Genomic DNA, 12,704 nt, shown 5'->3' with positions numbered 1-12,704 from the left:
TCAACTCAACTGGTTTCCTCTTTTTTCTTTCCCAAGCTGGCTCTGTAGAATACAGTCTGCAAAACTACTGCTGGACTACAGATTAAAATTATACTCCATCTCATTTACAGAACATGAGTCTAGATTAAATTTGAAACTGATATAAAAGTTTTGTTTTTGTTAAGACAAATTATTCATAGAAAATCTCCTTCTCAATAAGAAACATTTTTAAAATTTAACAAGATAATATGTAATCATCGAACAGAAAATTATACATACATATACACACACCCATGGTAGTTACCTCTAGGCCTTCTAAGGACAGCAAGGGGTCCAGAATTATAAAAGTGATTAAAACATACTTATTCTCCCATTTATTCCTTCCATGCTTGGAGGAGTAGGAATCAGTAGTAAAAGTGAGAGTTGATCGGCATTCAGGAATATTATGGACAAATCTAACACATTACAAAGAACTACAGCAGTGGCAAAAGAGGGTGCTCAAGTGGGATCTCATCTGGGTTAACAGGCAACCTTAAATAGCATGTTTGTACTGTGTTAAAGATAAACCTTACTTAGAACATAACACTTTAATAACTAAAAAACTTAGCTTAATTCTAAAGGAAAAATTAATTTTTAAAGATAAAATATTCTTTTAGGTAAAGAGCCTACTTCAATGTAAATTAAACTGTTTTAAGACTGAAATAAAGAGAAATTCTTACAAGTTTATAAAAAGTTCATATATTTACATGAGAATAAATGACATTCTTCTAAAGATGATTTGTAATTTCTTACCATTTGCATATGGTGTGACCATCTTCTTATTGGTCATTACTCGTGCTGTAGCATTATTCACCTAAAAGTAGTAAGTAGAAAGAAGGGCAGGGAAAAAGTAGAGCACATTAGGGAACATGGGTTTGCTTATCTAATAACACAGTACTTAGTTTAAAATGTAAATTTCTGAGAGCATTGATCTAAATAATTAATACAGCAATATAAAATATTAATACATAGTATTTGAATTAAAGTGCTTATTAAATTAGGCTAACAAGAGTAAAATGCAGTTTCTTGGTCTCAAAATAGAAAATTAGGGCTACTTTACTACCCAGTACTTCAAAAAAAATCCATTTGCAAGTTCTTTGGAGATCTTTTAAACAGAGAAGTCTCTGCACTAAGGAAAATGTGGAAAAAAAGTAAACAGGAAACAACTATATTAGCAAATAAATTTTGAAGTTCATTAATAAAACAGAGGGTTACTACATAGGTCATGAAATAGATTTATAGGAAAGTGATAAAATAAGTCTATTAACTTCATCTGTCCTCATGTTCAGCATTTTTGATATATCTGTCTAAAACATTACTGTCTAAGGTGAGTAACAAATATAAGAACTTAAGATTCCCATGTTGACAGTCTTCAGGACCATTCTGAATTTTTTAGGCTAGCCGGTATACTTAGAAATAAAGTTCTCAGAAGGCCTTTAAAATAGGTGCTTATAAGAATTGAGAAAATAAAGTGTTTATTTTGTTTAATGGTACTCTCCATCCTCATTACAGAACTGCATAAGGTAAGCATTCTCAGTGCTAGAGCAGGAGGTGTTACACAGATGGCGCTGCTGAGGAAAAGAGGGATGGAGCTTAGAAGCCAAGATACTGCAGCTCTTACGAGGAGGGTAAAGCCTCACCTTGGAACTCGATTATATACTATGTTGTCTGGTCATAAAACATGCCAATTTTAAAAACAATTATAAAATATAAATGTCTTACTTTGCCTCTTCAAATTTACATTGTGCTAAAGTTGTATAGTGATAAATTTGTATTATAAAAAAAACCAATCTTAGGTAGCACTGGGACTAAAAAAATTTTCTATGTCTTTTAAGGTCAGTACAGTGATAATTCTCTACGTAAGGAAGAGCCTGAAACTCCATTTACTCTAGTTTGACCCACCAAATAATATAAACATTTCACATTTAAAAAGAAAGAATGGGATACAACAATGATGAGACTGAGAGCATGCAGTTAAAAAACACACACACACACAAATAAAAGAAAGAAAAAACAATCAATTTTGGAAAGAAGGGAAAAAGTGAAGAGCCAGGTTCTCACAGATAAGGATTAGAATGAAGCAAGAGCTAAAACCAGCTGCTGGAGCAGAATGCAACCAAGCACTTAAAAGGAAAAATGGCCAGAACCAATCAGAAACCACCAGTCAGCAAAAGACCAACAGCTGCATGGAACTGAAAGGATGGGGAAGGAAGAACAGGGAAAGGGACAGGAGCAGGGATTTGAGTAAAGACAGCAATAAGGTAGGGAAAAAGAAAAGAGAGAGTCAGCAAGGGTGTAACGGGCAGGAAAGAGGCAGCAAGGGCAAAGAAAAAACAGAGCTACAAACAGAGGTTTGGGAAAGAGGAAAAGGAGGAAAGGAAGTAGTGGCAGGAAGTGCATTAATAATACCAGCCAAACTGGAGTTCAGTAACTCTGAGTAAGATGTGCAAGGGGAAAAAAATCACCATGAAGTCAGTAATCAAACAGCTCAGACTGCTACAAAACAATATGTACATCCAAAGTCCAGGCGGCATTACTCAACAGCATTGAAAATAAAAGGGAGAAAGGAAAAGGAAGAGGAACAAGTCAAATCACATTTTGTAGTGTTAATGTGAGATGGCAGATGGACTTTTTCTTTCTTATTTAATTGTTTTGTAATTACATTTTTAAAAGCTTCTTCTCTAGCGCTTTTGTTTCACTTACCGCCAACGGGCACCATCGCCAGCATTGTGTATAGTTACCATGGAAAGAGTGAGTCAAGTGAAGGGCCCTAAATGCTAAACCATTGGAAAGGAGGGGAAAAAAAGCAAAATATGCAGACATCTTACTCAAAATGGTGGCTTTTATATTTAATACTTTTAAAAATTGGGAAAGGGGGAAAGGAGCCAGTTAACCCTCAGTGCATTATCAAAAAGGGCTGGTGAATACCAGGTAGCTAACTTAATCAAAATTACAGTACATTTGCCAGCCAGCCATCAAATCCTCTATTTGAGGATTTTATCTGTAAAAATTTAAGAATTAACTGTCGAAATTCTTGGTATTAGATATATTTAAAAAACTATGCAAGTTTTGGATTCTTTCCTCCCTCCCCACAACCTCTATAATCTTCTGTTCCGTGCTTATCACGTGCACATAGAGGCGAACTGGCCTCCCAAGAGAAAATGGATATTGGCTGGCCCCTTGATTCATTACAGAACACAATGTTATAAATTGGATGATTTTTAGACATTTTTCAAGTTAGTTTTGCCTAGGCCTCATCACAGGAATTCAGAGTCTCGCAAACTGAAGCAAAGGAAAAAAATCAAGAGAGCAGAAGGATGAATATTTTGGAGGAAAAATGTAAATGAAAAACAAACATACATACACACACAAAAAAATCAAAATTAAAACCCCCAAACAACAAAAAAAAAAAATGGGGGAAGAGGAAGCAGATAAAAGTGTTACTTTTATACATTTTAGTGCAAGGTGAAGAACACAGAAATACAAACACACATACATGTGCACGCACACACACAAACAAGACAAGGTTCCAAATGTGAAATAAGTGAGGCAATACAAAAAAAAGAGAAATAAAAATATAAACCAGAAATTGAATTATTGAAGACATGCACCTCGATTTTACGGCCCTCTACCACGGTGCCGTGTAATTTCTCCCTGGCCCTGTCTGCATCAGCACTATTCTCGAAAGTTACGAACCCGAATCCCTGCATGCAGCGGGAGAAGGGGGGAAAACATGCACATCGTTATATTGAAATACTGATCTCTTGATAAACAGAGAAAAAATATCACAGTATGAAACTGACATCAGCAACAACTCAGCAATACTCTTCCAAAGTCATATTTTTGGTCCATGCATATTTTGTAAAGGGAAATTAAATCCAACAAAAGAATAAAGAACTGTAATAATGATAATAATAATAATTTAATTAACAGCAATATAACAATAATAAAATAAAACATAAAGCATGTGAGGCCAGACCAAAATTAAGGTATAGAGTTACTCAGGTCAAACTATTCCATCAAGAATCTGAACAGGCAGGGCATGGTGGCTCACGCCTGTAATCCTAGCACTCCAGGAGGCCAAGGCAGGAGGATTGCTTGAGGCCAGGAGTTCGAGACCAGCCTGAGCAAGAGCGAGACCCCATATCTACAAAAAATAGAAAAAATTAGCCAGGCGGCATAGTGGCATGCGCCTGTAGTCCCAGCTACTCAGGGGGCTGAGGCAGGAGAACTGATTGAGCCTAGGAGTTTGAGGTTGCAGTGAGCTGTGATGACACTGCTGCACTCTAGCCTGGGCAACAAAATGAAACTCTGACTCAGAAAGAAAAAAAAAAAACACCAGAATCAAACAATTTTTAATGTCTTCCCTTTCTCTTTCAATTCATGCTGTTAATTTAATGTACATGTTCCTTTACATAATATTTTAAAAGATTTAATTAAATTTACTCTCTGACATCCCAAATCTATTATTCCCCCGTAACTGTTACATGAAATCTGATATTCAGGTTCAATCATGGCATGAGATCTTTTACCAGGTCTACTAAGTTTAGCCCCACCGTGCCTGTTGCTTATATCACTATTAATTGCACTGGGAACAGGATAATTCAAGACAGTCTTGAAGTGCAATTTTGTATGTACTGGGTGTGAAAGAGGCGAGCACTCATGTTCTAAGCAAATGAAAATATTACTAAGCAGTGGTCAGTCAATCATGACTTCTTTTCAATGCCAATTTTAAATGACCAGAATGGTACTTACAGTAAAAATATGCAGCTGAATTTCAGAAAATTGCTAACCCAAATTTGCCTAAATTATACATTTGTTTATGTTTATATCTGCTATTAAATGTATTAGTAATTTTCCACACAGAGAAAAAAGGACAGTCAATAGGCAATGGGAATGAGATCTACATCAGTGGTATCAGTAGTATACTATCCAAAAGAAAAAGAATACCATAAAACAGCAATATAACTGCTACAGTAAGTTAGGGTTAATTTATTTGTCTCTTGCGGATGCTACAAAAATAGAATGGAGCTTTGATTCATTAAATAGACAAATCAGGAGACCATGGAGTTAACTAACTTCATTCCTCTGTTCACATACTACCATACTAACATCAGCAAGATTTACTATGTATTTACAAGATTATTTCAGAAAGCATCACATCAGCTTTATTCCAGGTGCTTTGTCCTAATCTTTCTACTCTGCAACTATAACTTTAAAAATCATTTCTCAAGCTACTCATATCTGCAGAGTGGTCAATTCTTAGGATTTTCTGTAAAGTCCTCATTTTCCAATAGCTTCATAGTCCCATCCCTCTAGCATTTTGCAAATATTTCATTGTAGGATAACCCAGAACTCTTTATTTTTAACTGAAGTTCTGTCTTGCTGCTTAATAACATGACTACTCCTTTATATAAGAAACATATTCTTAACTGAGATGGTAAATAGTATGCATTGCTCAATAAAAAGATTTCATAAAAGTAATGCCATTGTTCTGAAAAATCTGATTACTCAGTATTCTAAAAGATTATGTGGATGGGTGGTGTTTGGAAGATTCTAGTGGATTATCTCTACCCACAATCTGGGTATCACAAATATCCTAGAAAGTACAATGCTAAGCTGACAGAAATTTTAAAATGTGTGTTGCTTGAAATGGAATACTAGTATTGGTAATTTTAGTTAATACTCTCCTTAACATGGGAACATATTTTCACATAAATTTTTTATATCAACATGTGATAGCCACTTTGACACCTTGAGGTATAAAATAATATTCAGTTGCACCACTCGTCATCTACACTAGCAGCTACTGAAGACAAGCAGCCAGCTCTCCAATCCTGGAGAGTTCTCCAATAGGGAAGTTAAACTTTTGGAAAAAGGTCATAGATAGTGATGAGTTTTTATAACACACTTGGGAAACATGATCAGCTATATACCAACAGATTCTCACAGTCAAAAATTTTATGCCTTGGGTTAAATTAATAAATTATAAATTAATAGTTGATTACTATTAAGTTACATAATGACTAATACCTAGGTTTTTAATTTTAGCATTACAACTATCTACCTATATCTACACGCCCATATTAAAACTTACATACTTGTCATCTTAAATAAAACCATGAGGTAGAAAGGATAGATATATTGCTTTCACTTTGAAGGTAAACAAACTAAGTCAAACTGAGGTTAAGTACCCAAGAATATACAGCTAATGGTGAGAAAATCAGAAATTCAGCTCTGCAAATCTGAGCTCAGTATTCTATTTATTAAACTACATTAGTCCTAAAATCCTTCTAATTTTCTTTTTCAAATATAATTACTAAATGTCTTCTATCATCTTCCTTTCTGGAATCTGTTGAGAATCATCAATGATATAATAAATGTGTCCAAATGAATGGAGGGTGGTATCATAAGCATTAAAATTTTACAGTCAGCAAATGACAAAGTTTAACATTAATGTCTGTTTGTGTAAGATTTTCTCAATAATGACTTTAATATTCTGGAACAAAATTTTATTTTTAAATGTTTTAACAGTGTTTTATTTTAAAAGGTGTTTATTACATACTAAAGAAAGTGCTGATAATCAAGATACCAAAGATATAAAAATAAAATAACATTTCCCTAGGGTAATAGAGGAAGAAGGCCTTGTTGATTCTTTGGGATCCTCTAATATGAAACATAGAGGTAAGAGAATTTCCTTCTTTCCTTGAATATAAACAGACTTTTGGTAGGCAGAATAATGCTTCCCCCAAAGTTGTTCATGTCCTAAGCTGGAACCACTGAATATATTACCCTACATGGCAAAAGGGATTTTGCAGATGTGATTAGGTTAATGAATCTTGAGACGGAGATTATCCTGGATTATCCTGTTGGGCCCAATGTAATGCAGTGGCCCACAGTGGCCACTGTACTGTGATTATAAGTGAAAAGCAGAAGCAGGAGAGTCAGAATCAAAGTAAAGCAGCCTGAGACAGACTTGACCAGCTACTGCTGGCTTTGAAAACAGAAGGGAGCTACAGTCCAAGAAATGCGGGCAGCCTCTAGAAGCTGGAAAAGGTAAGGAAATAGATTATCCCTTAGTGCCTCCTGAAGGAATATAACAGCTTGATTTTAACCTCATGAGACCCATTTCAGACTTCTGATCTCCAGAACTATAAGATAATAAATATATGGTTTTAAGCCACCAAATTTGTGGTAATCTGCTCCGAAGCAATAGGGAATTAACATATAACTCTCCTAACTAAAGTCTGAGATTAAGAAAGTAAGAGGTATAACCACCATTTTAAAAGTATTGTTCTTAAGTACTTTTCTCTCATGTTGAAACTTTAAACATGATTTTCCATCAACCCAAACTTCATGTTTTCTTATCTATTACATTTACAATTCAGTTTCAGTAATATTAACTCAAAGCTTTAAAAAAATCTTAATGCACTATTTCTTCAATATAATTTAGCATTTTAGAAAAGGTGCCAGTCCTAGAATCAAAGGGCCTTAATGAAAAAAGGAAAAAAAGTGCCAAAAACTGTGCTAAGGATATTTGGAGATCATCCAGGCTTAGAAGTTACCAGTAGCAAAGTCAGCTTACATGATATCATGTTTTAATGTCCCTTCATTCTTAGAAATCTAATTGACATTAAGTTTGGTCATTCTGATCTCTTGCTTTAAAAAAAAAGTTAATAAAATTATGTCTAAATCTAACACATTTTCCTTAGAACAGCTTCAAAACAATTATATAATGTATCAAACACTGAAACATAATAACCAGGCTGTACCAGTATAATATATAATAAATAGATTATATAATTTATAAAAAATAGATTTCACAGATTTAATCTCAAAGTCTTAACAAGAGGAAATACTTCAGGTATGATGAATGGAGAATTTTTGTTATCTAAATTCTTATTAATAAAAACAGATAAACAAAAAGTAGACCTTTTTTTGATTTATCATTATTGTTTCTTTAAACTCTGCCAAGTTGCCTATCCCTTGTAAGGGCAAAAGATACATTTCCCAAATATGCCCAAGCTCAACACTTAATACCACTCAAGGAAATTTCTTTCTATCTTTCTTTCTTTTTTTAAGACAAGGTCTTGCTCTATTGCCTGGGCTGTAGTACAGTGGCATCATCACAGCTCAGTGCAACCTCAAACTCCTGGGGTCAAGCAATCCTCCCGCCTAAGCCTCCCAGGTAGCTGAAACTACAGGCAAAAAACACCACGCCAAGGTAATTTTTCTATTTTTTTTTTTTTTTTTTTTGTAGAGACGGAGTCTCACTATGTTGCTCAAACTGGTCTCAAATTCCTGGCCTCAAGCAATCCTCCTGCCTCAGCCTCTCAAAGTGCTAGGATTACAGGTGTGAGCCTCCATACCTGCCTGCTTTTCTTTTTAATTTAAAAAAATGATACTGACACATTTATCTACACCAGCAATATAGACAGAAATATAACGCGAGCTACATATAAAAACCTTAAATTTTCTAATAATCACATTTAAAAAAGTAGAAACAGGTAAAATTAATTTTAACTATGTATTTTATTTAACCCAATATATATAACATATTATCATTTCAATATGGCATCCATATTAAAACATTATTAGTAAGATGCTTAACATTCTTTTTTGTGCTAAGTCTGGAATGTGGTGTATATTTTACACTTAGAGTACATCTCAGGTTAGACTCTCCACATGTCAAGTGCTAAATGTGGCCACTGTACTGAACAATGCAGGTCTCTATGCTTTACATTCCTATTTAAGGTTCTCAGTCCCCAAAGTCCTCCTATGTTAATGATTTAAACACACCATTAGTGGCTTACCAGCTATCTTAGCTGACTTTTGGAAATCAGAAAATGGTATGTTTATTAGGTATATGGTTGTAGTTAAAACTTCTACAACGTGTGACAGCAATTTCTTCACCTGCCTTGACATCCATTTATCATCAAGGACATACAGGAGCTAAGTAACTATCACCTTTTTAGTCTGGCCTCAGACCGCGATAAATAACAAGCAATAGGATGAGTACTGTAAGAATATTTTTTTAATTTGTATAATCTTTGAATTTTTCCATCTCAGAAGAATGAGAAAGAAAATTTACCATGTAACTTTTAAGGGAGAAATCAAAAGCAGACGGATCTCCTGGGTATGGCCAGAACACAGAAATTAAAAAACAAATAAAAGAAAAATAAAACCAAAACCCATAAAATGGTAACAAAAGAAAAATAAACTAAACCCTTTGGAAATACATGCATTGTTAATTCAGTTTTAAGTATAGTAAAAAACATTTCATTTCAGCATTACCTATCAAGTTTTACTGAAAATCACAAACGCCTACTTAATGTAACTTCAAAAAAAGTATTTTGACCATATTTGGAAATAAATAATTTCCCTTTGCATGAAGTTAAAAGCCAGGGTAAGAGGCAAGAAATTACAGCACATTACTTGTGTCTGAGGAATAGGAATGGAGATTTTTTTTTATCTTCCCTAACTTCAGCCTAAACCCAGATCCCCACTATTCCAGAAATCCACCTGAGAAAAGTAACGAGAACACGTTAATTAAAAACTTGCTAGAATAATTTGAGTGTTCCTAGCATAAAGAAAAGATAAATATTTAAGGTGATGGAATACCAATTATCCTGATTTGACTATGCGACTATATCAAATTATCACATATACCCCCAAAATATGTACATCTAATATGTATCAAAAACAAAGACCAAAAAAAACTTGCTAGAAATCTCAGTAATTGTTGCTGTGCTCTATTATGTAGTCCTTTAGTGGAGTTAATAATTGGCACTGTCTGAAGAGATGAACATCTTCTACATATTTAGTATTTATAATACATGTCCCTTTAAGGGACAGCTATATCAAAAGCACTTTGACAAAACTCTATAAAAATATAAATGTTAGAATCTGTGTATTCTTTTATGTAATAAATGTGATAATTATCATAAAAATTGTTATGGGTGACACTGAGTGGGATGGTGGAAAGTCTGAAGTTCAATAATGGAATAAACTTTTGAAAAGCAACGAGTTCTTAGTCATTAAACATCTCTAGCAGAGAATGCAAGGTCAACAATACTGGGGGTTGAACCAGGTGACCATTATTTCAGGTTCTAAGATTCTGTGTGAGAAAAATGACTAGACGGATACACAAGAATATCAGTAATGAATATTCTCTTTAATTAACTAGGTGTGCTTTTTTCCTTTCTACTTTTCATTGGGTACCACGTTTCCTTTTGAAAGGGCTTTTTTAAGTTGTTACTTAAAGGATCTATTATACAAGGAGAACATAGTTGATTGTTCAAACTGGGACACTCTGAGGGAGAAAAGGGATATTATTAATAATTATGCTAAGATAACAGGAATAAATTGGGGCTATCCCGGATAAACAGGACATATGGCCACTCTACCTAGGCATTATCTTATTATTTGTGTTAATAATCTGTCATTACTCATGAAATTTGGAGAATTAATAAAGCTATATATACTCATTAATTTTTTAGATTCTATTTGAATAAAGTTGTTAATTTTTTGGCAGGAGTACCATTTTCCATCATATGTCCTAATTATGCATTTTCAAAAGTCTAGTGTTTGTTTCAGTTAATCAGAGAATTGCATACAAAGGAATGGAGAGTAAAGACAAAAAAACCCACATAAAATAATTTAAATACATATGTATGCATGTGTATGCATGTATATGATATATATTCCTTCCATAATCTAGGTAAGCCAAATTTAGAAAATCTAAGGTCAAAGAATGAGAAAGGAAAATAGTCAATAACAAAAAAACAACTACTTTCTGGAGCACAGCAATTCTACTCTATAGGCAAGCTGGAAAAGGTAGAATATTGGCAAGCAGGGAGGAAGTGGGCATCGCAGTGTAAGGCTATTTACTTATGTTTTCAAATGGGTATATCCCAGAATCCCTGGGCCAATAGTATCATTATAAAAAATATGATATGGTGAAGAGTTGCTTTTTGTTTTGGAACAATTTGATTAAATACTGTTTTCATGTAAGTATTACTTATCTTAGAATTACTTTCTGACTAGTTTTTCTGTAATTGCTTCAAAAAAATTTCAATAAAAGCTAATTTCTATACAGAAAAGCACTGTTTAAAAGTCAGAGCAACTCTTAACTAAATAACAGGACCACATAAAGTCTCCTTTTCTCTGCTTCTTTTCAAAACACGTAATTTTATAGTCAACTCCAAACATATAAAAGAAATGAGAAACTAAACTTAATTCACAAAAAGAAAAGCACTCATTAATTTATCTTTGGTGGATCCCAGAGGAGGCATCTATGAATTTGATTCCAAAATAAATCTCTATTAGGAGCCACAGAGCAGTTCCAAGGGAACCCATTCCAGGAAAGAACTTTAGGTAACAGTTAAGAAGGTCAAAGGACGAAAACAAGGTTTTTTATCAGTCCTTGAAGGCAGATCAAGGGCAATTCTGAATTCTGTGCTTTGTTTTAAAAACATTTACCAATTAGTACATCATCTGTGCACCTCTTTAGCAGCCCAAAGAAAAATAGGGCAGTGAGGACACAGCATCAAGCTAAGAGAAGCAGCATATGCTTTTAGATTCCTCAAAGAGAAAAGAAAGGCTTATGTCATTATTTTAAAATGAAAATTACATGGGACAAGTAATCGGCTCAGGTAAATTTTTAAAAATTTGGTAATAGGCAAATCCTTAAAGTCAATGAAAGAAGCCTTAAGAAAGATCAATTTCCTTTGCTTCACAATAATTCAATCAAATTATTTACTTGGTAAGGACCAAGTCCTCAATGCCTGATAAAAGTATACTGGGCTTCCAGTTGTTAGAATCTAGTTAAGAACCATTTAAGTGTATACACTTAAAACCAAAAATATTTAAACTACTACTTTAGATAAACAGTGAGGTCAATAATCTTCATGTATTTATTTTACATTCCTGTGCTTCCCATCTATAAACCACTGTCATTTCCCCACCTTGCAGCTAAAAAGATCACAAAAGTTAAATGCAAACTATACAACAAAGGAATAGACATCCATTGTGAGGAAACTACAAGCAAATAGTTTTACTGGTTGCAGGTTGAACAGACTTCATTTTAAAAAATACTTACCAAGTGCTGTAGAAAGTTCTGTATAGGCATATTAATCTTTTTTGTTTTAACTGAAAACTGGAAGCTTAGAGTATAATTACCTCTTTAATAATTAACAAATAATTGTTATAGTCAGAATTAAACACTTTTAGTGTTGACACATTCTATAAAGGAAGGGAATAATAACAAGGAGCATTAGAACAGTGCATAGATTTCTATGAGTACAGGTGGGGGCAGGAGGTATAATATACTACTGTATATATATGTTATTAATTCCCAAAGTATGGTATATTTGGAGTATGAAACTAAAGAGACGTAAATATTAGCTCATTTATTGGCTTTATTTAGCTTTTACTCAAATTACATTCTTAGGATATTTAATCATAGCCAAGAACTATTAAATATTTTCAAAGTTTAACAGAGGTGACCAAATGAAAATTAATTTAAAAGTTGCTCTAACCTAAAAAATGAAAGTAGAATTGAATGTAGCAATAGCAAGGTAAATATTTACAGCCTTGGTTGTGGCTGATTGTTTCAGTGGGGTGTATATTTCATTTGTTGAGCAGCAAGAAAACTTTCAAATAAAACTGCCCAAAATTCAAATATT

General features: G+C 33.6%; 1 protein-coding gene and 1 long non-coding RNA gene across 23 annotated transcripts in view; one reads left to right on the top strand and one right to left on the bottom strand.

Annotated features, from left to right (window-relative positions):
- The window catches only part of RBFOX2 (RNA binding fox-1 homolog 2), a 270,397-nt gene that overhangs the window by 25,479 nt on the left and 232,214 nt on the right, over nt 1-12,704 (bottom strand). For all 17 annotated transcript variants that reach the window (XM_045552977.1, XM_045552982.1, XM_045552979.1 and 14 more), the window contains 2 exons: nt 3,630-3,722; nt 772-832 (listed from right to left, as the gene is read on the bottom strand). In XM_045552977.1, the coding sequence (XP_045408933.1) occupies nt 772-832; nt 3,630-3,722 (154 nt within the window). The remainder of the gene's footprint in view (nt 1-771; nt 833-3,629; nt 3,723-12,704) is intronic.
- The window catches only part of LOC123639315, a 95,367-nt gene that overhangs the window by 29,127 nt on the left and 53,536 nt on the right, over nt 1-12,704 (top strand). For 3 of the 6 annotated variants that reach the window (XR_006735680.1, XR_006735681.1, XR_006735682.1), the window contains one exon: nt 1,531-1,714. The exons of 1 other annotated variant lie outside the window; for it this stretch is intronic. This is a non-coding gene — a long non-coding RNA (uncharacterized LOC123639315). Of the gene's footprint in view, nt 1-1,530; nt 1,715-1,853; nt 3,006-6,643; nt 6,703-12,704 lie in introns of those variants that run through there. 2 more of the 6 variants (XR_006735684.1, XR_006735683.1) reach the window with 2 other exon arrangements.

Source organism: Lemur catta, chromosome 6 (genome assembly GCF_020740605.2).
Source record: "Lemur catta isolate mLemCat1 chromosome 6, mLemCat1.pri, whole genome shotgun sequence".
Lineage (NCBI taxonomy): Eukaryota > Metazoa > Chordata > Mammalia > Primates > Lemuridae > Lemur > Lemur catta.
Note: the sequence above shows the minus strand (reverse complement) of the source record. Positions and strands in the feature narration are given on the sequence as shown.